The 25,321-nt window shown below is 56.1% G+C and overlaps 1 protein-coding gene across 2 annotated transcripts; it reads left to right on the forward strand.

Annotated features, from left to right (window-relative positions):
* Positions 1-4,839: 4,839 nt before the first annotated feature.
* MAN2A2 (mannosidase alpha class 2A member 2) lies at positions 4,840-23,801 on the forward strand. 2 transcript variants are annotated; one of them, XM_030317339.1, is made up of 25 exons: positions 4,840-4,942; positions 5,200-5,401; positions 6,251-6,400; positions 6,949-7,206; positions 7,277-7,421; positions 7,538-7,709; positions 8,153-8,280; positions 8,479-8,652; positions 9,058-9,244; positions 11,749-11,926; positions 12,248-12,450; positions 12,659-12,841; positions 12,997-13,111; positions 13,339-13,406; positions 13,556-13,721; positions 14,243-14,479; positions 14,703-14,825; positions 15,144-15,258; positions 15,503-15,636; positions 15,803-15,944; positions 17,504-17,637; positions 17,932-18,006; positions 19,833-20,027; positions 20,193-20,303; positions 21,176-23,801. In XM_030317339.1, exons 3-25 carry the CDS (start codon positions 6,269-6,271, stop codon positions 21,326-21,328), a joined length of 3,528 nt encoding a protein of 1,175 aa, XP_030173199.1. In that variant the 5' UTR covers positions 4,840-4,942; positions 5,200-5,401; positions 6,251-6,268; the 3' UTR covers positions 21,329-23,801. The 2 variants fall into 2 exon arrangements, with proteins under 2 accessions (XP_030173199.1, XP_030173198.1); XM_030317338.1 differs by lacking the exon at positions 17,932-18,006 and having other exon boundaries at positions 4,841-4,942.
* Positions 23,802-25,321: the final 1,520 nt, after the last annotated feature.

The raw sequence follows: 25,321 nt of genomic DNA on the forward strand, positions 1-25,321 counted from the left end.
ATCCCTGACCCCCATCACAGACAAACTGGACTAGGTTGGGGGCCAAGGTCCTTTCATCCGCAGGGGAGACCAGAGGCCCTATGCAGGTCAAGGTGAATTGGAGAACTGACAGCAACTAAGATCCCCAAAGCTGCCCGGCCCTCCTGGACACTGTGGCCCGGCCACTGTGATATCAGGACATTCCTGCAGGCATGGCTGAAAAGCTTACCCTTACTAGGTTTGGAAACAGCTTTCCAGTTGGATGGTGGGTTGACATCGTTTTGGAGTCGGCCCTTTTGAGCCAACACACACCCAAGTGGTTGTAACTAACACTGTTGAATGCATTGTGGGGGTAGAGGTTTCGGGTATGTGTGTTACTTCTCTTGATCGTAAGATATGGTCCAGGTGGAAAATGTCACACTTAGGATGGTGGTAATAGGGCAGGGACAAGTGGTCACCTCTTCTAATGTGGCCAAGTGGTTACCATGAAGCAGAGCAGAATAGGGGGATGAGGAGGGGCACTAGTAGATTTAAGGATGCTCAAGGAAATGATATCTCCTTCGAACAGCCCTACGTGGCCACTAAAAAGGGCCACTTGCTGTGGTGACTCACAGATTATTACATGTCACGGAGCTCACTGCACAGATTGAAGACCCCTGTCATGGGGGTGGTGGACGTTGCTTGCCAATGCCTTTTTAGCATTCCATTACATCCGGAGGATGAAAATCATCTTGCCTTCATTGCCTGGGGTTACAGTACGCCCTAACAGCGATGCCACAGGACTACCTGAGTGCCCCTGTGATTCACCACCAGTCCCAACTCCTGTCGGGAGAGCGTTACGGCCACAGGTTGCATGGAACATGTGTCCCCTGTTCACAACCTGTGGAAAGCATAATGGTTATCTTATGTGTCAACTTGGCCCAGCCATGGTGCCCAAATACATGGTCAAACATTATTCTGGATGTTTCTATGAAGGCTTTTTTGTTTGCGGTTAACATTTAAATGGATGGACTCTGAATAAAGGCAAATTTCCCTCCATAATGTGGGTAGACGTCATCCAATCAGCCGGAAGAGAACAAAAGACTGACCTCCCCCACGCAAGAGAGAATTCTGTAGCAGATGGCCTTTGGACTTGAACCGCAATTTTGGCTCTTCCCTGGGTCTCCAGCCTGCTGGTCTACCTTTGAGATTTTTTTTTTTTTTTTTTTTTGGACCTGCCAGCTTCCATTATCACGTGAGCTCATTTCTTTAAATAAATAAGCAAGCAAACAAATACACACACATGCACACACACATCCATACATCCTGTTGGTTCTTCTTTGGAGAATCTTGACTAACTCAGGCTATCTACGGAAAAGGACCCTTTGATCATGAACAGCAGTGGAACCAACAAGCTGTTTAGAACTGTACCACCCAGGTAAGAACTATAGTCAACTGGATCCATTATCACACAGGACATGGCAGGCCATCTGTGACCCACAGCCTGGCTTATATGCCTGGACTAATATGCCTGGACTGCTAGCTACCCAGGAGAGTGACAGAACTCTGGGGCATGTATTCTGGGGCACCAAACCTGCCTGGTCATGACAGATAGACTAGATGCGTCTCCTACTTTCTGCTCAGTGGTATTGTTGGGCATCGACTGCCATAGGCAGCTTTTCCCCGGTGGGGCACAGCAATTCCCATCTGCCCGCTAGGTGTGGGCCATACTGTTTAAGGACTCCTAAATGGGCTGTGTTGTATATTTGGGTTCTCCAAACACATCCAATTAGACAATGGTGCTGCCTTTATAGCCAAGAGCGCTCAGCGGCGGATAACTGCCTGAGGCATTTGACAACATTTCATGCCCTGTATCACCAACAGGTGGCAGGCGCCAATGAAAGATGGAATGTACTCTTCAAGGAGAAACTAAAAAAGATAAGTGGACAACCAAAGCTCAGCTCCCGCTAGAGCACACCCTTGAGACAAGGCAGTGTGGAATCTAAATGTGACAATTCCAGGAAAGGGTTGTTCTCATTCAAATAGTGTTTATAAGCTTGAGAGGGAGAAAAGAGGTCTCAACTGGTTATAAGAGACCATATTTAGTTCCGCCGTATTCTTTCTTTTTCCCTCTCATGCCTACCTCCAGGAAACCAGACTACTGGAATCTACACTTGCAAAAAGAGCTGGGGGTGGGAGATTCTAACCAGATGACGCTTCTCCTACTGCTGTGGTTACGCCTGCGGACATTAGGCCTATGCTTACCTACCAAACACTAACCAGTAGTATAAGTGGTGATGGACAATTCTATTACCCTGGGCTTCGTGCTGGCCAGTCAAGGCAGCATATTCACGGTTGCCAATACCTCTCGCTGCACTTGGATTAAGGAATGAGGGAAGGTGACGTGGGGGCCCGCGGGTGGCTCAGTTGGTTTAACAATTCGGCTCTTGATTTCGGCCCAGGTCGTGATCTCATGGTTCGTGGATTCAAGCCCTGCGTTAGGCTCTGGATCCACGGTGTGGAGTCTGCTTGGGATTCTCTCCCTCTCTCTCTCTGCCCCTCCACCCCTCAAAAATTAAATACATTAATTTTTTAAAAAGTGGACTGATCTACTTCTCAACTTACGAACAGAGTGGTTCTAAGGTTGATCCCCAGGGGCATCTGGGACATGGTGGTTTGGCTCCGAGTAGGGAGTCTGGCTGTGGTCTATCCCCCAAGTGAGCCCGACCATCCTACTGGGAGGCAAAGCTGGGTCGTGCTCATCAAATGTTATCAAATAGAAAGGACTTGGTCCAAACTCCCGTCCGTACAGTTAGCTCTCTGATGGAGTGGCTATGCTCCTGAAAATAATTCTTAACTGGACACATGAAAGGCTGGGGTGGCAGGAAGCCTTGTTGTAGGGAACAGCTCTGACACAGTGTCCCGATGACTTGCATAGCTCCCTATAGGCCACGAAAGTCAGGCTCGACCACAGTCCCACCCAAGTTGTGGCAGAATGCATTAGGAGTCCTCCTGCAACATGCAGCCCTCGATTCCCCCTGCAGCACGAGGACACAAGCAGCCTGGTGAGGAGCCACCCCGCCTTGTGGGGACACTGCCACAAGGCCATCTCTCGTCCCTCCTCCTAGGTGCATCCTTCAATTGGTCCCTCCCTCCATTAGGGGGCAGCTGCAGGCCACGAAAGTGTCTGCTTGGCTCCTTAGCCACAGAGAGTCCTACCACCACATGGCCTATCATCTGGTCCCTCCAGTTCCCTTTGTCCTCTGACCTGGGAAAGTGACACCATGTTGGTCTTGCTTTTGCTGCCTGTATGAGTAAAAAGCTGGGTTTGCATCCATTGGGGCTTGTGGTCTCCTTACTGGCTGAGTCTACGGAAATGTGGCAGGCCAACCTAGTGGCTTCAGTAGTAACTCTTGTGCCCCTGTTATAACGCCACCATGCTGTGCTTAGGGACTGCTTAACCTCTTGACAGAGGGGAACATTTTGGGGATGATGGGAATTTTTTTTTAATGTTTATTTTTGAGAGAGAGACAGAGACAGAGGACGAGTGGGTGAAGGGCAGAGAGAGAGACCCAGAATCTGAAACAGGCTCCAGGCTCTGAGCTGTCAGCACAGAGCCCGACCTGGGGTTCAGGCCCAGAACAGCAAGATCATGACCTAGGCCAAAGTCGGATGCTTAACCGACTGAGCCACCCAGGCACCCCGGGGAATGTTTTGTCTTGATCTGGGTAGTGATTATACTAGTGTATACAATTATCAAAACTTATCCAGCTGTAGACTGAAGACTTGTGCCAGAAACTGTAAATTATACATCAATTAAAAAAAACTCAAAAAAAATCATTAGAGAACAAACGAACTCTTGAAAGTTATGATTGCCAAAATGAAAAATTCAGTAGTAGGGTTGGGAGAGAAATTTCCCAGAACACAGGGCAAATCACAGAGACACAGGGAATGATGAACCTAGCCTAAGTCTAACACCTGAGAACCAGGGATTCTGGTTCCTAAATAAATCTAGAAAAATGTCTGTGGTAATAAAAGAGACAGGAGTGAAAACAATGAGACGACAGTGTAAATCTGGCTAATCAAACAAAAAATTGTGTAAGCAATATTCACCAGTTTGTAATTGACAGCACAATCCTTTGGGGGGGCAATAGAATGCCAAGTATCATCAGTCACATGGGTCTTTACCTTTTGCCCAGGAAACCTCACTGCTGGGACTCTGTCCTAAGACAGTTAACATAAAAAGAGAGCAGATGTGGAATTCATGGAGATATTCACTGCGGTAGGGGTTTTGATGCTGCAAAAGCATGAACCACCCAGACGCCAGGTAAAAGGAGAAACGCCACGAAAATGATGTCTTTCTCAAGGGGTGGCAAGTACGCATAGGCATCGTGATCGCACCCACGGGCGGCAGCACCCCTTGGCCTGAGAAGCGTAACTGCATCGGATTCAGGGGACGTGGAGCAGAACAGGCGAGTCCGGAGACCGGGCTTCACCGCTCGGCGGATGAAATGGAGGAAGAATGTTTCCACTACTGCTTGGCAATGCGCTCACGCTAGTGAGATCGGGAAAAATGAAGTTACGCGCCCCTCGCGAAGGTGTCGCCGCGAGCCGAGGCCGGGCCCGGGCTGCGGCTGCGCACTGCGGCTCCGCTGCCGGCGCCCGGGGCCGGAAGCGGGGACCGCGCTGGAGGGGCCGGCCGGCGGGCGGGGCCGGCGCGGAGGAGGCGGGGCGGGGTCGGCGCAGCTGTCCCCGCCCCGCGCGCTAGTCGGCGGGAGGCGAGGGGGGCCGGCGCGGGGCGGGCGCAGCAGAGCGCGCGGGCGGCCCCGGCCCCGCGGGAGCGCGGCTACGGCGCGCGGAGCCGGCGGCGACGGCTTGGCGGACGCCCGCCTTCGCCTGCGTCGCTGCCTCCGCGCGGGCCGCCGCCCCCGGGGATGTGAGGGGCGCAGCTCGGCCGGCGGGGCTCGGAGGCCGGCTGCGGACGGTAACGCGCCGGGCGGACCCGTGGTGGTGGAGGGGTTTCCGTCTGACCCCGGGCCGCGGCCGGGGGGGGAGGCAGGAGCGCGAGCGGCGCTTGGGCTCGGAGGCGGCCCGGGCTCCCGCACCCGGCCGTTGTCGTTGCGGTCCCCGGGGTTGGGAGGGTCGGAGAGGGCCTCGGCAGGGAGGGCCGGGAGGGGGCTGGGCCGGCGGGACCCGGCGGCAGGTGCCTACCCACCCTGTGACCCAACTCCCTCCCCGCAGCTCCACCCACTCTGGCCTAGACCCAGCCTCCAAGGGCTAAAAATATTGCCCGGAGGCTCCTGTGCGGAATCAGATCGCGCTAAGTAGGGCAAACGGCGCAGAGGCGACAGAGCTCCTCGGTCCCGGGGCCGGAGCAAGTCTCCGGGGCGGCGGTTCCGCCCACGCTCGGCTCAGCACCTAGCGGCCTCCCTCCACCCGGCAGGCAAGTAGGCTTCCGCGGGCGGTGGTAGCGGGCACTGGTCTTCCGAAGTTGACCCACAGCGGGGCAGCTGTGCCCAGCCTCCCCATAGCCAGGGGACATTCGGCACCAATCACTGCTGGCTTCCCAGGGGGTGCCCCGAGTGCTGTATAAGCAAAGGCCGAAAGTTACCCACTGCAGGAATCAGAACCGGCCGGGAGAAAGATGCAGGGCCCTCTTTATGTTAGAAATACAAGCCACTGCTGCTGCCTTTTAAGCTCATTATGTTTTTCTTAATGAGAGAGGTGCTGTGCCAGGCACTCTTTCTGGTGAGTATCAGTCTGATCCAAGAGGGCAGGGAGAAAGGCTTCCCTGTCCGTTTCTTTAACTGGATGCCAGTTTCTTCCTCGGAAACTAGAAGCACGTGGCCAAGGAACCTGGACACTCACCTCCTTTGATTGGCTGTATCTTTCTTGTAGGCAAGCGATGCAGAAAGCTGGTTAGAATCAGGAGGTTGTGAGGTGAACTCTGGAGGCAGAGCTGGGAAGTTTGTTATCCGGTCGTGTTTTTTATGGCATTAGCCTGGGAGACAGCATCCTCTGTACCGTAGGGGCAGAGCTCCCACCAGGACCAGGCAGGACCAGCTTTACGTACTTGTGCTTTCTGTGTCTCAGCCAAGAGAGTAGGATCCCGGTTGGGTCAGGATCCACAGCCGGTGTTGGGATTTGGGGCTTAGAAACTTGCTTTTTCTTTGGAGTCAGGCAAATAGGTGTTCCTTGAGAGTAACACTCAGGCACTCACTGGGGCATTTGGTGGAAAGACCAACAAAGAGATTTTGTCTGCTGGAGCTGCATATGGTGTCCCTCCTGCCAGGTGTGTGTGGAGGCCAGTATGAAGCTGAAAAAGCAGGTGACAGTGTGTGGGGCTGCTATCTTCTGTGTGGCCGTCTTCTCGCTCTACCTCATGTTGGACCGAGTGCAGCATGATCCCACCCGTCACCAGAATGGTGGGAACTTCCCCCGGGTGAGTCATGCCTGGTTGCTAATCTCTTCGTGTACCAGTCTCTGAGCTCAGGCTGAGAGTCCGTGTCAGCCCAGGACAGGAGGGTTTCTTCCCAAAAGGCAGATTTTCCAGAAGCCCAGAGATCAAAAACAGTGATGGCAAAAAGAAAGAAGGAAGGGAAAAGGCGAACTGCCGGCTTGTCCTCCTGAATTCTTGGCAGACATTGCTAATGGATTGCAGCATTCGTTCCCACTAAGCCCGGATGCAATCCTTGTCAGCACAGCGCTCCTGACAGGCCACACTGGTTGTTGAGAAGAGGCACGCAAGATGAAATCTTTGCCATCCACGAGCCAGGGAGTGGGGGCACTCCCAACCCAAGCGGATTGCAGTTCTCTGTAGTGATTTGCACATCTTCCCTCACCGGACCAGAGCCATCCAGCCCCATAGGCTCGTGGTTCCGCCTTCAGTTGGGGAGGGAAGGACCACAGGCCCTGGGTGGTGGGCCCCATGCAGAGATCCTTCCTGTGGCACAAGGAGCCGTGGGTGATTGCTTTCTGGTCTTTCGGCAGAGCCAAATTTCTGTGCTGCAGAACCGCATTGAGCAGCTGGAACAGCTGTTGGAGGAGAACCATGAGATCATCAGCCACATCAAGGACTCTGTGCTGGAGCTGACGGCCAATGCGGAGGGCCCGCCCGCCATGGTGCCCTACTACACGGCCAACGGCTCCTGGGTGGTGCCGCCAGAGCCCCGGCCCAGCTTCTTCTCTGTCTCCCCCCAAGACTGCCAGTTTGCTCTGGGGGGCCGGGGCCAGAAGCCAGAGCTGCAGGTAGGGGTCAGAGCCGGCAGGGACCTCTGGTGGCTGTGGATGGGCACTGAGCTCCTCTCTGGCCTGGCAGATGCTGACTATATCGGAGGAGTTGCCGTTTGACAACGTGGATGGCGGCGTGTGGAAGCAAGGCTTCGACATCTCCTACAGCCCGCACGACTGGGACGCCGAAGACTTGCAGGTGTTCGTGGTGCCACACTCTCACAATGACCCAGGTGAGGACCCAGCAGGGCCCCGGGGGCCGGGCTGTGCAGAGAGCTTTGTGATGGCAGAGGTAAGGGAGGGGCAGAAGATGCCGGCAGCCTCAGGGTATCCTGTGCTGGTGCCCTAGGCTGGATCAAGACCTTTGACAAGTACTACACGGAGCAGACCCAGCACATCCTCAACAGCATGGTGTCCAAGCTGCAGGAGGACCCCCGGCGGCGCTTCCTCTGGGCGGAAGTCTCCTTCTTTGCCAAGTGGTGGGACAACATCAACGCGCAAAAGAAAGCAGCCGTGCGAAGGCCAGTGCCCGCCGGGGAGGCGTGGGAAGGCTGGCCTCTGGGCCCTGGACTGGGTGCCAGAACAGCTGGGTGCCACACTGTGGGTGGCAGGGGGGGCAAGGGGAAGCAGGGCAGAGGGGAAAGGGCATGGTGGAGGGGCCGAGAATGAGAAGGCAGGGACTGGTGTGATGGCCACTGGGTCACCGGTGTCGGGAGAAATCAGAGTTAGGTGCAGTCGTATGCACAAGCCAAGAGGGAGCGTGGGGCCTGGTCCGGAGAGAGGCAGGGCCGGGACGGCATGGAGGCTGTATGGAGGGAAAGGAGAGTGCCTGTTTGTTCCGTTGGTCCCGGGTGTGGGTGAGCGGGCTCAGTAAGGCCTGTGCGCACAGGTCCCCGCATCTTCTGGTTGGCGGGACTGGGCAGAGCATCCCTGCCCCACGCTGAGTGTGAGTCCTTCACTCCAGGCTGGTGGGAAACGGGCAGCTGGAGATTGTGACAGGAGGCTGGGTGATGCCGGACGAGGCCAACTCCCATTACTTTGCCCTGATTGACCAGCTCATTGAAGGACACCAATGGCTGGAGAAAAACCTCGGTGAGTCTGGGCTCAGGAAGGAGAGTCTGCCCCTGTAGCTGGACCAGGGAACAGCAGGGGCTGGGCACAGGGATCGGCAGGGGGGTGGTTCCTCTCTAGGCCGATTCCACCAGGCATGGGGTCGGTATGATGGCAGGAAAGGAGCTGGGTCCCCAGGACCTGAACCCCTCAGGACCTCTGGCTTCCGTGCCCTCTCAGGAGCAACCCCACGCTCTGGCTGGGCCGTGGACCCCTTTGGACACAGCCCCACCATTCCTTACCTGCTGCGCCGTGCCAACCTGACCAGCATGCTGATTCAGAGAGTGCACTATGCCATCAAGAAGCACTTTGCTTCCACCCACAGTCTGGAGTTCATGTGGAGACAGAACTGGGGTAAGACCAGGTAGGGTGGAGGGTCACAGGAGTAGTGCTCACTGCGGAAGGGAAGGGCAGGGTATGAGGGTAAGACCCACGTCCTTCAGAGCAGACCAGCAAGCACTTGCACAGACCGCCGGAAGTACTGTCCTCCTTCCGGTTACATTGGGGATCAATCACATTGACCTCTGGCCTCTACAGAGCCCCCCGTCTATACTGAGGGTCTGTCCCAGGAACTGTGGGCTCCAGATCCCTCCCTGTGCCCCTTGGCCTGCCCGTCTTCTGCAGCCTTAAGTCTGGTCCAGGCCTCACCTTCTGTCAGAGCTGCACGTGGCTGGAGCAGATCCCCACCCTCCTGGCATCTCCGTGACCCGCTCCGGAGGCTGCCTGCTGGTGGCCGACTGCCCGGTGTGTCTTCTACAGACTCGGACTCCAGCACAGACCTCTTCTGCCACATGATGCCCTTCTACAGCTACGATGTGCCCCATACCTGTGGCCCGGATCCCAAGATCTGCTGCCAGTTTGATTTCAAACGCTTGCCTGGTGGGCGCATAAACTGCCCCTGGAAGGTGCCGCCCCGGGCGATCACAGAGGCAAACGTGGCTGAGAGGTATTTGCTCCCGGCCTAGGCTGGGCCATTTTCACTCCACAGGGGAGCCAGGAGACCTGGCCTTGGTGTGGGCTCTGCTGCACGCGGGTGCTTCTGGTTGTACGTCTGTAAAATGGCAGGCGGGGGCGGTGGGGCTCCGGTGGTGAGTTCAGGTCCACAGCCGCTAAGGTGGCGGCTCCTTCACTGAGCCTCCCTGGAAAGCTGGAGCAGCTCTAAGGAACCACCTTTTCCAGAATGGTTTTATTTCCCCAAATGAGTGTGTTTCCCAGCGTCCTAACAAGCTGCCAGAGCCGGTTGACCGACTCAGAAGTGAATAATTCTTAAAAAAGGTAAAGTTTCTTGTACCGTGTGGCCTAATATGCCTTCGTTTACTGCAGGCATCTTGCCTTAGCTTGATTAGGCCAGGATCCCCCAGTGCTTGTGGACCATTCACAACACGTTCAGTCCTGCCCAACAGCCCCCGGCATCAGAGAAAAGCACACCTGTCCCCCTGGGGGGTTGTTAGGGACCCCTAAAGACGTCTCTGTGGCTGAAGTCCGCCCCTGCCTCTGCCCACCTTGGAAAGAACAGATTACCAGTGACCTGAACCGTGGGTTAGCTGGAACCCACTAGCCTTGAGAATATAACAAGTTGAGCTGGTTTTCATGAGGCAATACTCTGATTTCCATGATGTCCACGAGGTGAAGCATGTGACCAAAAGGGAAAGAAAGTGGTCTTTTGTTTCTGAAAGCCAGAAATCTAAATGCAGATTCCAAGCAAGGATCCAGGACTATTAAGGGGTGATTTTTCTTAAAGCAGCAGCTGTGATCGGATGCCAGCCCAGCTTTGCAGAGAGCAAGTCACGAGAGTAACTTCGTTTTCTCCTTTGAAAGGCTTACAAGGCTGATAAATTTGAGGGGGGTGGTATTGTAGGAGTCCTCTCTTGAGAACAAAGTAGGAGAGCACAAGCTGGATCAGCACAGTTAAGTAGCTTAGTGGCAGGCTGACCTGCTGACCTACAATACCTATAGCATGCCAACGACTGGGTTGGTCTAAATGGAGAAAAAGCTTTAACGATATGCTACAAGGTTTTGGTTTCCTATCGATTTTACCAGTAACTTCGATGAAAAAGAAAGTGACAAACGTGTGTATATAGTTCCTACTGTGTACCAGGCGCTAGTCTGAATTTTATTTATTTGTGTTTATTTATTTATTTCATTTTTTATTTATTTATTTATTTATTTTTTTTTTTCAACGTTTATTTATTTTTGGGACAGAGAGAGACCGAGCATGAACGGGGGAGGGGCAGAGAGAGAGGGAGACACAGAATCGGAAACAGGCTCCGGGCTCCGAGCCGTCAGCCCAGAGCCCGACGCGGGGCTCGAACTCCCGGACCGCGAGATCGTGACCTGGCTGAAGTCGGACGCTTAACCGACTGCGCCACCCAGGCGCCCCTATTTTTTTTTTTTTTTTGAGAGCAAGAGAGAGCACAAGTGGGGGCGGTGCATAGAGAGAGGGAGACAGAATCCGAAACAGACTTCAGGCTCTGAGCTGTCAGCACAGAACCCGACTTAGGGCTCAAACTCACGGACCGTGAGATCATGACCTGAGCCAAAGTTGGATGCTTACCCCACTGAGCCACTCAGGCGCCCCTACCAGGTGCTGTTCTAAGTATGTAGCAAATAGTAATTTATTTAGTTCATTTTAACTTTCATAACATTATGACGGTAGGTACTGATGCTATTCTCATCTTATAAAAAACCGAGGCCTAGCAAGGTTAAGTAGCTTAAGCAGGGTCACTCAGCCAGTACATGTAGAGCTGGTATAGTATGGTTCTGATTTTAGGTCTTCAGAGCTGTGCTCACTTGTGGGCAAAGTGAAGCTGGGGTGTCAGAATGAGGACCCCCCCCCCCAAAAGGACCAGGATCCCAAAAGATCTCAGTAGGTTGTGTGCGACGTGGGTCGAATCCAACCAGACAGGATTTATCGGATGTAAATGTAAAGTTCCATCCTTAGTCTCAGGAAAGAGAACAGGAAAGGGTCGGGATGGGGAGGAAGGCCCTTGCTGAACCTCACGTGTGGGAAACCCGTGTGGTGGCCGAGGTCGGCACTGGTGTGACCGTGGGGCTGCCGGAGACGCCCCTGTACACGCACGCGGCACACCGGGCTGGCCGAGGTGTGTGTCCCGCCTTCTGTTTGCCGGTCGGCCCACCCCGGAGTCCCGCATCAGCGCCAGGCCCCTCACCCTGAGGGACGTGGGCAGAAGGGCGGCTGGAGAACCGCTGGTGATGCAGGGGTGGGGTGGGGGGGGAGGGGGTGCCGGGCTTGTAGAGCCTGAAGGGAGGCACAGGGGAATGCGGCACGTCTGTGGTGTGTGTGAAGGACCCCGGGGCAGGGGCGTGCTGTTGTGCATGGTGTCGGCCTGGAGTCCGGGAACTGCAGCCGAGCATAGGAAGACCCGGGCCGCCCCGCTCCCTTCCTCTGCGCCGAGCCTCTGTGTCGGGCCCGCCCCCTTCCGCCCACAGGGCAGCGCTGCTCCTGGACCAGTACCGGAAGAAGTCCCGCCTGTTCCGAAGCAACGTCCTCCTGGTGCCGCTGGGGGATGACTTTCGATATGACAAGCCCCAGGAGTGGGACGCCCAGTTCTTCAACTACCAGCGGCTCTTTGACTTTCTCAACAGCAAACCTGACCTCCATGTGCAGGTGTGGGGGGGGGGGGGCGGGAGGGGGGACGCTGAGCTGGGGAGGGGGGAGGCCCATGGTGCTGCAGCCTGGCCCTTCCCGAAGGCACCGTGCTCCCCGTTCCCGACTCTTGGGCAGGGTCTCCCTTTGGTGTGAGAATTCCTTGCCGGCTCCCGGGCTTGGTGTGCGGTGGGAAAGGGTGGGATGTAGTGATCCCAGGTGGGGTGCGTAAGCAGAATCCTTGCCCCTGGCACCGGGCTGCAGCACGGTGGTGGGGGAGGGGGTTGACAGGTCCCAGAAGACTCCGGAACTGATGGAAGCGGGTTTTTGGGGTCCCCACAGGCCCAGTTTGGCACCCTCTCTGACTATTTTGACGCTCTGTACAAGAGGACAGGGGTAGAGCCGGGGGCACGGCCCCCAGGGTTTCCCGTGCTGAGCGGGGATTTCTTCTCCTATGCCGACCGAGAGGACCATTACTGGACAGGCTATTACACTTCCCGGCCCTTCTACAAGAGCTTGGACCGGGTCCTGGAAGCCCACCTGCGGTGAGATTCCCGCCTTCCGCCTTCCTGGCTGGAAGGAGTAGAATCGGCTGTGGGATTTAAGGAAGGGCTGGATTGGCTCAGAAGGCCCTAGAAAGGCTTGGAGACCAAGGCAGGCAGAGATGTGTCGGAAAGAAGGGAATGGGGCTTGCTGAGCGAGGGCGGGCCTGGGAGTTGTGTGGGCAGGAGGCTGACCTCTGTCTCTGGGCAGGGGCGCGGAGATCCTGTACAGCCTGGCTGTGGCTCACGCGCGCCGCTCTGGACTGGCTAGCCAGTACCCGCTCTCCAACTTCGCCCTTCTGACGGAAGCGCGGCGCACCCTGGGGCTCTTCCAGCACCACGATGCCATCACCGGCACTGCGAAGGAGGCGGTCGTGGCAGACTATGGCGTCAGGTGGGGGCCCTCTCCTGCTCCCCGTCGGCTCCACACCCTTGCCCGCTGTCCCAAAGAAAGGCCGTGCTGGCGGTCAGGGGGCAGGCCTGCCGGTGAGGTGCACAGTCTGTGGCCATCTTCTCCATGGTCCCTCTCCCACCCCCTGTCCCCCGCAGGCTCCTGCGCTCCCTCGTCAGCCTGAAGCAGGTCATCATCAACGCGGCACACTATCTGGTGCTGGGGGACAAGGAGGCTTACCACTTTGACCCTGAGGCTCCCTTCCTCCAGATGGTGAGCCCCCTCCTCCATCTGCTCCGGGCGCCCTCGGGCGTGTGCGGTCCCATCCAAGAGCAGTGGTGTGAGGGTGTCGCTCTTCTTTTCCTTCCCTGCCCTGGGGTGAAGGATCTGTGGCCAGGGAAGCTGGTGGTCCACATCCGGGACAGGTAGGGGAGGAGGCAAGACTCCGAGCCAGGCCAAGGCCCGTGACGGTTCTTCCCTTGCCACTCCCTTAACTCCAGGATGACACCCGCTTAAATCACGATGCCCTGCCGGAGCGCACAGTAATCCAACTGGATTCCTCGCCCAGGTGAGCCGGACCAGGCCAGGCACAGAGGCGAAGCCACTCTGGCTCCCGACACCGTCTCACCCCCTCACCTGCCCAGATACCCTTGGCCTCTGTTTCTGCCTCCGTTGCCCAGGAAAAGCCTGCCTGGGTGAGCCTGCCTCTACCTGCAGGTACGTGGTGCTGTTCAACCCGCTGGAACAGGAGCGGTTCAGTGTGGTGTCCCTGCTGGTCAGCTCGCCCCGGGTGCGTGTCCTTTCTGAGGAGGGTCAGCCCCTGGCCGTGCAGATCAGCGCACACTGGAGCTCTGCCACTGACGTGGTCCCTGACGTCTACCAGGTAAGGTGGGGGCCCGGGAGGTGGGCCCCAGCCCTCCGTGCTCATCCTCGGCCTCTCCCCGGGGCCTCCCTCTGCCTTGTGACACCCGCCTCCCGCCCTCCTGCTTGCGCCCCAGGTTGGGGACAGCCGTCTTGGGGAGAGGGGTTGCCCAGAGGACAAGCACTGTTGGCATTTGGGTCTGTCCTCGAAAGGCAGGTGAAGTCTGATAAACTATGATAATAGTGAGGATGGGGGCCGGGGTGTCGTGTTATTTCTTCGTTCATCAAGTGTTTGTGGAAAGTTAATGTGCGATTGCCATTTCATAGTTTCTCAAATAGCATTTGAGACTCCTAAAAGTCTGACCCGAAGCAAGTAATGTCACTTCCACCTTCAGAGGAGGGGACAGAGGCCCCAGCAGGTACAGGGATCTGCTCAGACTTTATCAGTTAGTAAGAAAGCCCCAGGACTAGAATCCCGGGCCTGCATCCAGAACTGGTGCCCGTGCCGTGGGCCGCGCTTCCTCACCCTTCCCGTGCCAGCAGGTGTCTGTGCCCATCCGCCTGCCAGCCCTTGGCCTCGGCGTGCTGCAGCTGCAGCTGGGCCTGGACGGGCACCGCACCCTGCCCTCCTCTGTGCGCATCTACCTGCACGGCCGGCAGCTGTCCGTCAGCAGACAGGACGCCTTCCCTCTACGCGTCATTGACTCTGGCGCCGGTGACTTCGCCCTCAGCAACCGCTACATGCAGGTCTGGTTCTCAGGCCTTACCGGGCTCCTCAAGGTAAAGGGCCAGGGCGGGGAGCCGAGGAGGGTGTGCGTGGCGGTGGGGCGGTGCTGAGCCAACACCCGACTGACGGCGGGCCTCGGAGTGGGCCGTCTTGGCTCCGGGCTGACGGCACGGGGAAGCTGGGCTGGCTCCTTGGGGAAGTTCGTCCGTGCCCTCCCAGGGGGCAGGCCTGACATGCTGGTGTGGGGCCAGGGGTCAGGGCTGTGTTTCTTGGCAGAGCATCCGAAGGGTGGACGAGGAGCAGGAGCGGCGGGTGGACGTGGAGTTCCTCGTCTATGGCACCCGCACGTCCAAAGACAAGAGCGGAGCCTACCTCTTCCTGCCTGACGGGGAGGCCCAGGTACCCTAAAGACTCCTCAAACCCCCGCAGGCCTCGGGAGGCCCCGCCAGCGGAGGGCACGAGGAGCCACGTGACCCGAGGCGGTGAGGCGGAGGGGCGCGGGCCTTCCTCCAGGACGGTGCCTGCTGCCAGGGCCCTCGCGGGGGCCGCCTCCGGGAGGTGGGGTGGCCGAGGAACGGCCACGGGGGCTCGAGCCGGCCCAGCCAGGGGTCTCGGGCGGAGGCCTGCCGGCAGAAGTGCTTCCGCCGAGGTCGGGCCGGTGCCCCCAGGCTTTGCCTTCCGTGCTGCGGCTTCAGCTGCCGCCTGCTCTTTCCCCAGCCCTACGTCCCCAGGGACCCCCCCGTGCTGCGTGTCACCGAAGGCCCTTTCTTCTCAGAGGTGGTTGCGTACTACGAGCACGTTCGCCAGGTGGTCCGGCTCTATAACCTGCCAGGTGAGCCCTGCCGCTCGGAAGGTCCGAGGGGAGGCGGGGGCTGCAGGGGTGTGCGCTGCTCTTCCTTTTGCTCACGGCTCATGCGTCCGTTCCCAACAGAGGTATAGTTTGCAATGGGGTCACGGTAATTCTCTGAGAGAGAAGGTCCTCCAGAAATGCGGGGCGTCACCGGGGGTCTGGGCACAGCCTCTCCCTGCCCAGTCTCTCTGGCCTCTCCATGCTCGCCCTTTGTCTTTGTGCCCAGGGGTGGAGGGGCTGTCTCTGGACATGTCGTCCCTGGTGGACATCCGGGACTACGTCAACAAGGAGCTGGCCCTGCGCATCCACACAGACATTGACAGCCAGGGTGCCTTCTTCACGGACCTCAATGGCTTTCAGGTGATTTTCGGGGCCCCAGAGAGCGCAGGCAGCAGGCACTGGGAGCGGTCTGCCCTGAGGGAGGAGGAGGAATCAGAGACGAGAGTGATCAGGGACTCCTTCAGACCGGGGACCCGTTGGTCCCACATGGTGCCCGGATGCCCCTGACCTGCTGGCCTTCTCTCAGGTGCAGCCCCGGCGCTATCTGAAGAAGCTACCCCTGCAGGCCAACTTCTACCCCATGCCGGTCATGGCCTACATCCAGGACGCCCAGAACCGCCTCACCCTGCACACTGCGCAGGCCCTGGGTGTCTCCAGCCTGCACGATGGTGAGCGGGGCAGGAGCTGGTGCACAGAGTGATGGGCAGGGTGGAAGCCTATCTGTGCCCCCGGCCTCTCCCCTCAGCAGTCCCCACCCCTACCCAGTCCACATCACCTCCATGCCTGTAGAACCATTAACAGCAAGCCATTAACTCCCGCCAGTCACACACGGGCATGGCAGGAGGGCAGGCCAGTGCCGTCACCCTCGCCCCTAGCGGAGGCAGCCTTGGAGGTGACACGGGGGGGGGGGGGCTGGGTGCCCCATTGGAACCCTTTAAGAAGCATCATGGTATTGAACAGTTACTCTCCTGGTCAGGGACGGGAGTAGGGACAGTTGAAAAAGTGCATATGATGTTATAACAGCAAAGAAGAAAAACATACGCTGTTTTTAAAAGAGAGAATGGCATTTTTAAGAATTCAAACAAGGGCATGAGGAGTGCTGGCCTGGGGCTGGGCACTCCGGGCCAGCTGAGGTGGCTCCTACGTCCTCCGAGTAAAGTGAACACTTTGCTCTTGGTGGCCTCTGAGGCCTTCAGATGGTTCGTGTTAGGGACAGAGCCTTTATGCAGGGCTGAGCCGAGAGGCTTTGCCCGGGGGTTGGTGGCTGGGGCAGTGGAGGCCTGACCCCCTGCTGCAGGAGTGTGGCTCTGATCGCCCCGCTGTCAGGCTCTGCCACGGTTCTGTCTTCGCTGTCGACTGCTAGCTGAACCCCATGGGATTCTCTCTGCCTTTCTGGAAAATAGCGTGCTGAGAGATTATTGTTACATACGCACGGGTCCATTTTAGGACTTTCGGATATCTTTCCAAAAAAGGATTGCTCAAGATACAAATACGTAGGAACTACAGAAGTCAGAATGTCAGGCTGGGGAGATGGTTAGGGCCATCCGAGTGGACGCTCTCAAGAGATTCTTAGAAAAACAGGTGCTGGGAAAAATCCTCACCCCAACATATGTCTGCTTTGCGGCCAGCCCTTCCCCAAGCGTATTTCACGAAGAAAGCACAGGCGGTCATCTGCCATCCCTTTTCCCCAGGGTGGCCACAAACGGCACCTGATTGGAGCTTCTGTCTGATTTGCCATCTGCCTGTTCTCTCCGCACTCTCCTTGTGACGGACGAGGCGGCAGAGCTGGAGTCTTTCCCAGCCGAGGAGGAGGGTGGGAGGGCGCGGGTTCTAGTCCCAGCAAGCTCTGCCCCAGCTGCCTGGACCGGGGCCGCTGCAGCGAGCGCTGCTGGCTGGCGATGGCAGTTTTGTGTTCGCTGGTTTACTCTGTTCAAGTGGCCAGTGCAGCTAGCGATCGCCGCCCGAGCTCCCAGGTCTGTTCCCCCTCCTCGGGCACGGAGCGTGGGCGGTAAACTGCCAGGGCCTGCTTGCTCCCTCCGGCCTCTTTTGTTTCCTCTTCTGTGATACCGGCCCTTCGCTCGGTCCCCTTCCAGCTCCAGGCCCCGCTCCTCCTCTCCTGAGTGACTCCGCTTGAGGCTGTAGCTCCCCGGGCTATTCCCTCGGGGCCTGTGGTTGGGATTCTTCCAAAGCCCAGTATCTGCTTGGGGCTCACGGTGAACTTCCCCAGGCCAGCTGGAGGTGATCCTGGACCGTCGGCTGATGCAGGACGACAACCGGGGTCTGGGCCAAGGGCTCAAGGACAACAAAAGAACCCGCAACCATTTCCGCCTGCTGTTGGAACGGCGAACCCTGGGCAGTGAGGTAAATTCTGGACCTCCCTCCCGGGGAGCCAGGTCAGGCTGGTCCCTTGGGCGGCAGAGCTAGAGGCGGGCGAGGGGTAGCGAGAGTAGTGCTTCTCCTGGGGTGCGGGGGGTCAGTCTGACGCTCTGCTTCTCCATCTCCGGCAGCCTGGCACCTCCCTTCTCCCACAGCGTCCTGTCGCCCATGCCCCCGAGCCATCCCCCGCCTTCCTCTGTGCCCCCTCCCCGCCGCCATGTTCTCTAACCCTCTCTGCTCCAGCCCCGTTCATCTCATGGCTTTCTTTGCCCCCACCAGCCTGGCTTTTTCTCCAAACTGGCAGCCATGTTTAGGGGCTTGATCTTTCACAGCAGCAGGAGCGATAACCGAGAGGTAAGGGCCAGCCACGGGGGTCGAGCTAGTACTGGCCAGCGGTAGCTGGACTCGGAGCCTGCGGAGGATGGAGCCTGCCACCCAGCCTCCCTGTCTGTGGCTCAGTCCTCACCCACCAAGGAGCGACTGACCACCCGCTGTGCTTTAGGGCCCGAGAGGGACACAGACTCTGACACTGACCCTGCTCCCCAGGACTTCCCTCGGGAGTAGGGGTGGGGGGTAGGCAGAAGTAGCTTGGCTGGTAGTAGTGGGAGAACGTTGTGAGCCAAGGGGATCGAGGACAGGTTCTGGGGGACATGTTGACCAGGCACAGCTGTGATGGATGGGGGTCTGATGTAAACACAAGGACTGGGGCGCCTGGATGGCTCAGTCGGTCGGGCTTCCGACTTCGGCTCAGGTCATGATCTCGCGGTCCGTGAGTTCGAGCCCCGCGTCGGGCTCTGTGCTGACAGCTCGGAGCCCGGAGCCTGCTTCGGTTCTGTGTCTCCCTTTCTCTTTTGTCCCTCCCCCACTCACGCTCTGTTTGTCTTTGAAAAATGAGTAAACCTTTAAAAATTTTTTTTTAAAAAAAGCACAGACTAAGGCAGAGGGAGACCACGTAAACAGGGAAGAGCAGTGAGTTCGCTCAGCTAGACCACAGCCGCTAGTCCAGCGTGGTAGCTTCTAGCCACACGTGGTTATTTAAGTTAATTAAAATTAAATATAGGGGCACCTGGGTAGCTCAGTGGGTGAAGGATCCTACTTGATTTCAGCTCAGGTCGGGATCTCAAAACTGTTGAGTCTGAGTCCTGTGTTGGGCCCCACTCTGACAGCATGGAGCCTGCTTGGGATTCTCTCCCCCCGCCCCCCGCCCCCCGCTCCTCCACTGCTCACATTCTGCCTCCTTCTCAAAATAAATAGACTTTAAAAGAACTAAATATAATAAGTTCAGTTCTTCAGTCATACTGGCCACATTTAAGTGCCCAGTGGCCACAAGTGGCTAGCAGCTACTCTATTAGTGCAGGTATAGCTTATTTCTATCTTTGCAGAAAGTTCTAGTGGCCGTTGCTGGGCTAGCATGGGGTCAGGGTTCGGTTGGGGCAGACTAGTGGGCCCAGAACGGCTGGCTGTGGGGCCTGGACTTTTATGTTGGAGGCCAGTGCAGGATCTGAGCACGGAGGGACGCTGTCGGACTCTGCCCTGAGCTTGTCCATCTAACAGTAGGAATAGGGCAGATCTCCAGGGAGCCTGGAGGCAGGTGATACTTTACAGGCTGTTCAAGCGGGAAATGTTGGTGGCTTGAACTGAGCCGCGGGAGGGAAAGGTTGGGGGTGGGTGTGAGGATACTGCCGAGATGGGGAGAGATTCTGGGCGATTGGAAGGAAGGTGGCACTAGGGACAGAAGCCCAGAGGACAGAAAAGTGGCCGCCTTGGGGGAAGTGCAGCTTAGGCCTGTGAGTGTGGCATACAGGGCAGTCACCCAAGCGGCCGCCCCCGGTCGGAACAGCTTGGGGAGCACTGGGCCCGAGGATCGGGGCTGGCACTATGGGTGTGGGGCTGGACCCGGAACCGCAGGATCAGTCAGGGTACTTGCTCCGTCCGTTATGGGCACACATCTGTCTGTCACCCGTTCTCCCGCACTGAGGATCTGCGATGGGAGATGGATGGCGCTCACAGGGCGTGTGCTCATGTTAGTGTGAAAGCAGAAACCCCCCAAGGTAGAGGAGACGTGTCCCTTGTAGGTTGTGGGAGATGGGGAGTGACCACACGTGGAGGGTGCTGGTGCCTTCCAGACGCTTCAGGGAAAGCTCTCTGCCCCTTCACCCACATCTCGGCCGACCTTGCAGGTCCAGGATGGCCGCACTACCAGCTACCCATCCCTCCTCAGCCACCTGACCTCCACGTACCTGAATACCCCCGTGCTTGCCCTGCCCGTAGCCAAGAGGCAGCTCCCGGGCCCCGGTCTGCGCTCATTTCATCCTCTGGCCTCCTCCCTGCCCTGCGATTTCCACCTGCTTAACCTGCGGACGCTGCAGGCCGAGGTGAGTACCCCGCCCCGCTCTGTACCTCCAGGACCGGATTCTGGCCTTTCCTCACCCACACTCCTCCTGGTCCTGGTCCCGGTGCTGCCTCGAGGGCAGTGCTGTTGCACCCGCGAGCGCTGAGCAGCACCCGCCCCCACCACCGCTTATGTGTCTGTCACCCAGGACGATGCCCTGCCCTCGGCAGAAACCGCACTCATCTTACACCGCAAGGGTTTCGACTGCGGCCTTGAGGCCAAGAACTTGGGCTTCAACTGCACCACGAGCCAAGGCAAGGTGAGAGGGGCCTGGTACAAGTAGGAACACGGTGCACCGGGGCACAGCAGGCATGGGGCTTGGGAGACTGCGGTGAGGTGGGCAGCGGAGAGAAAAGGGAGCAGCCATTGATGAGTGATTTCAAAGCAACTGAGGCCTGGCTAGGGCACGTTCTGTACAAGGCATGTGCTCCGTGAGTAGGGGCCACGGCCAGATGCAGTGGAAAACATCAGATATAAAAATCCAGGGGCGCCTGGGTGGCTCAGTCGGTTGAGCGTCCGACTTCGGCTCAGGTCATGATCTCGCAGTTCGTGAGTTCGAGCCCCACGTCGGGCTCTGTGCTGACAGCTCAGAGCTTGGGGCCTGTTACGGATTCTGTGTCTCCCTTTCTCTCTGAACCTCCCCCGTTCATGCTCTCTCTCTCTCTGTCTCAAAAATCAATAAAGGTTAAAAAAGTAAAAAAAAAAAAAAAAAAAAAAAAAAAAAAAAAAAAAAAAAAAAAAAAAAAATCCAAAGCCGTCATGCTGCGACTCTGAAAGCTCTGGTCATGGTTCAGGCAGGCGCTGACAGGTGCCCCCGTGCCCCCGTGTGCCACAGCCCATGCTGGGCACTGGCGATTCCGGAGTGGACTTAACACAGTCCCTGTCTTCAAGGAGTTCGCTGCTCAGTGCAGTGGTTCCTGTCCTGAGGTCTGTGGATGGGCTTTGGGGTTGAGCAGAGTGAGCCCCTGGCCCGAACACAAGCTCTCGTGCACAGCTGGGCACCATGTTGCCCAGAGGGGCCAGAGCCTCTGTGAGGTTCTTAAAGAGGCAGCAAGTCATACAGAGAAAAGAGCTGTGTCATATAACGTGTGAACACCCAGCACAGCCCTGTGCCATCTTTTCTCTCCACAGGTGGCCCTGGGGAGCCTTTTCCATGGCCTGGATGTGGGTTTCCTGCAGCCAACCTCCTTGACGTTACTGTACCCTCTGGCCTCCCCCTCCAACAGCACTGACATCTATTTGGAGCCCATGGAGATTGCCACCTTCCGCCTCCGCTTGGGCTAGCACTTCCTGTGGCCTGAAGAGAAAGTTCATCCACAGAGACTGCCTCTTACATAAGGTCGGGTTGGACAAACCAGATGGGTATCCTGTCCCGGTCTACCTCTCAGAACTGTGACAGACTGGGCTCTGCCCTCATTTTCTGTTTCTCGTTGCTTCTGTGTTCGGTGGCAACCCCAAACCCGGTGTTGGGTAGACAGGGCAGATGCTAGTGAGATCTTGGCCAGAGGGTCCTTGGTCAGAGTGGGCGGTGCCAGCCTCTGCTTTGGGTTGTGAGCGGCACCCATTGGGCACAGGCTCAAGCACCCACCTTTCTCCCAAAATGGGATGGAGGAGAAGCAGGGTCAGGAAAGATAGGGAAGGCTGAGTGGGTAGGAGCCCAGCGCCAGGGTCACTGGAGGTGGGAGCTGGTTCTGGGTGGGGGGGTCCTCTGGTTACGTAGGGACTGGATGTCCTGATGTGAGTGGGAACTGAGTGATGGCTGGGTGGGGACCCAGAGTTAGCAAGGTGGAGGAAGAGGAATCTCCACTTTCTGTGATGACTCCACTGGGAGGACTCCACGCCTCGGCTAGCGGCTGTGGTGCGGCAGGAAGAGACCATGCGTCCCTAGAGACCATGTCATGGCTAGAGGTCATAGCACACTTCAGGTACCAAAACCCCCATCTGGCCCCGGGCGCCTGGTCCGTGTGTTGATGTATGAGATGGTGGCAGGGACGTGGGGTCGTCTTCCGTCCTCGCTGACGCCTCTTCTGTTCCTGTACTCTGTACACCACTGTCCTCGAGCTCCTTCCCACCCTGGGGGCATCTGGCCTGGCATACTTCCTTTCCCTGGAAGGAAAATGAAGCCTCCAGTCCACCTCCCCTCCCCATGAGCGTGAGCAATTTGAGAAGGCTTTCTGCTCCGTCCCTGCGGTCAGGCCATGGAGCTTCAGCTGTGGTACATGCTTCTACAGAGGGATTTGGATCCTGGCACAGGGACTAGGGTTATGTAGAGTGAATTAGGAGGCAGTATGTCTGTTCAGCAGCCTTCATTCAGCTTCGATTAATAGAGCAAAGGTTTTGACGGTCTCTATAGATGCCGAAGCAATATTTGGTAAAGTTTAAAATCTATCCCTTGTTAAAAATCTTAGTAAGTTAAGACTACAAAGAAACTCCTAATCTAGATTAAAAATCTCTATCAGAAACCAGCAGTTAATGACATTCGAAAGAGTCAGACACCACAGGCATTCCTATAAAAGAAATTAGCCAAGGACATACTATTATTTAGCAGGGTCCTGGCACCATAATCCCCACAGTAGAGCAGGCGAAGGAGAGGAAGTTACTACTGTCATTATTTGGAGACAACAGAATGGCAACCTATAAAATCTACGAGAATCAGCTGGAGACCTAAGACCATTCTGTAAGTGGACATAAATGATAGACATCATGCTCCTGTAAGGATTTCGGCTCTCTCCAAATCAGCCCATAAATTCAGTGTGTTCCAGTGTGATTGAATACGTTTGGGATTTTGATGAGTTCTAAAGTTCATTTGGAAGAGTAAATACATGAGAGTACTAACAAATTCTGAATGGTGGTTGAGTTGGGGGTGGGGGGGGGCACCGAGGGGAGGAAAGGGCACATGTCCCGTGGCATTGCCCCAGGGACTCTCAGGCAGCCACACATGGTCGTGTGACCTGGTGTGGGATCGGAAAGACAGACTGATGGAACCAAAGTCAGAGTCCAGAAGCAGACCCAGGTAGATGGGAATTTAGTGGGATAAAAGGATTATTTGAAGTGGGAAAAAGATGGATTGCTTTAAATAGTACTTTAAGTCACTGACTATCAAAGTAAGAGATCTGTAGCTCACAGTTTCCACAAAAATTAGTCCCAGAGAAAGGAACAAAAAAATTAAACTACAAAATCACTGAAGAAAATACAGGGTATTATTATACCTCTGGGGTGGAGAGCTGTTCTAAACATAACACAAAACCTGAAAGATGTAATAAGGGAAAAGATTAAACAGATTTTATTACCAAAAAATATTGAAAGTTTTATGTATGACGGAAAACATCAAGGTTAAAATACAAATGACAACCTGGGAGAAGATGTTTGCAACACCTCAAAAACCGGTGAGTTAATCATTTTGGGTGAAAGCTGGCTTTGGGGTCCTCAGAGAAGGTCCCCTGGGCCTGCTGGGCCCCTACCTGAATATCAAGAGTCCTTCCAGATCATCCAGGGCTGTTGGCAGCTTCAGGCCAGGGCACACAGAATCCTTTCTGTATCACTATGGAAGAAATAAGATTATTGATGTGAGGTGCTCAGCAGAGTGATGCATAGAGGAGCTCAATAAATAGGAGCTATGATCTTACTAGTAAAGGATGCTAAACAGTTATATTATAGCAGGTGTCAGTTACTCGTATAAGATGGCTTATAATCACATGATAAGGGGGACTGTGTGCCTCCTAGGAAATGAGCAAAATAAAGGCTGTTTATCTTTGGATATCTTAGACGTACCATGAAATCATTTATCTGCCAGGAACAATGTCTACTGCTACACACTGGCCTTTTAAAACGACCTAGCGTTCAAGGTGTGGTCCGGGATCACCAGAAATACTTGTTTCAAGTCCGGCTTTTTGGCCTCTCCTCACTAGGGCTGCTCCTTCAGCCTGGATGTAGGACTGAGGGCCTGTGGAGCAGAGACTAAGACTCGCTAAGACAGGTCTGTAACAGGAACAAGAAATAAACGTTCCTGTAGAACGTCGAAGAACGTAGAAGGAAAAAGGCGATTCCTGGGCACAATCTACTGAACCAATTTCTGGGATGGCAGTCAAAGGATCTACTTTTTTTTTTTTTTCAACGTTTATTTATTTTTTTTGGGACAGAGAGAGACAGAGCATGAACGGGGGAGGGGCAGAGAGAGAGGGAGACACAGAATCGGAAACAGGCTCCAGGCTCTGAGCCATCAGCCCAGAGCCTGACGCGGGGCTCGAACTCACGGACCGGGAGATCGTGACCTGGCTGAAGTCGGACGCTTAACCGACTGCGCCACCGAGGCGCCCCAGGATCTACTTTTTTAACAAGCTTCCAGGTGATTCTTTTGCACACATAATTTAGAAATGGGCCTGTGATTTTAAGGCACGCAGCCACCCTTTACCACCACGTGCTGGCACTGAGGCCCCAGTTCTGAGGGTTGTAATCATCATTAGAATCCGGATGTGACACAGAAGCAACTCAACCACTGGAAATAGCATTCTTTTCCTCCCGGGAACCCTCCATGCACTTAGAACTTAAAACACAAAGTTCTAGCCCATTTCCACGAAGAGAGGACTCTATGGCCAGTTGGAACCATGGAAGGGAGACTGAAACTAAGAACCCAGTCCTCCCATGCAGGTTGAGGCAGGCGCAGGCGGTGCTCTGATTCAGCTTGCCTAGGAGGTGGGCACGGAGAAACCTGTAGAAAGAGCGACCTCTCTAACCTCCGAGTTCACCTGCCTACCCCACGGTCACCGAGGTCAGCTAACTGCACTCATGTGCTCGCAGAGGGGGGAAATCCCAGTCTGGGTAGCAGGACTGAAGCTTACCATCCAAAATAGAGCACCCTGAAAAACATGTTTGTTTTTCACTGGCAAAAATACGTACAAATAACAAATACCTCAAGGGCGAGAACAGGCAATGGAGGAGGAGACCAGATCCTTCAAACCAATTTTACATAAAGTCCACGGGAAATAATTCAGATCTTAACAGTTACCCGGCCCAAGTGCGTCTGCGAAGAGTCTCTGTCCGTTATGGGGCCTGACCTTGCACCTTCCTAACCGAGAGTAAACCTGATCTGAAAGTCCACTCTGGGCACAGGAAACCCTAGGGGTTAGAGATGAAGGCTTCCCAGGGTTTGGAATGTGACAGAGTTGAAGATTGAAAACACAGCACGGAGTATGGAAGCCTCGAGAAGCTCTCTCCGTGGAGGAGGAAACAGTGACAGTGACAGTCCCTGTCAGCCTGCCTGGGGACTTGCACTCAAAC

Source organism: Lynx canadensis, chromosome B3 (genome assembly GCF_007474595.2).
Source record: "Lynx canadensis isolate LIC74 chromosome B3, mLynCan4.pri.v2, whole genome shotgun sequence".
Taxonomy (NCBI): domain Eukaryota; kingdom Metazoa; phylum Chordata; class Mammalia; order Carnivora; family Felidae; genus Lynx; species Lynx canadensis.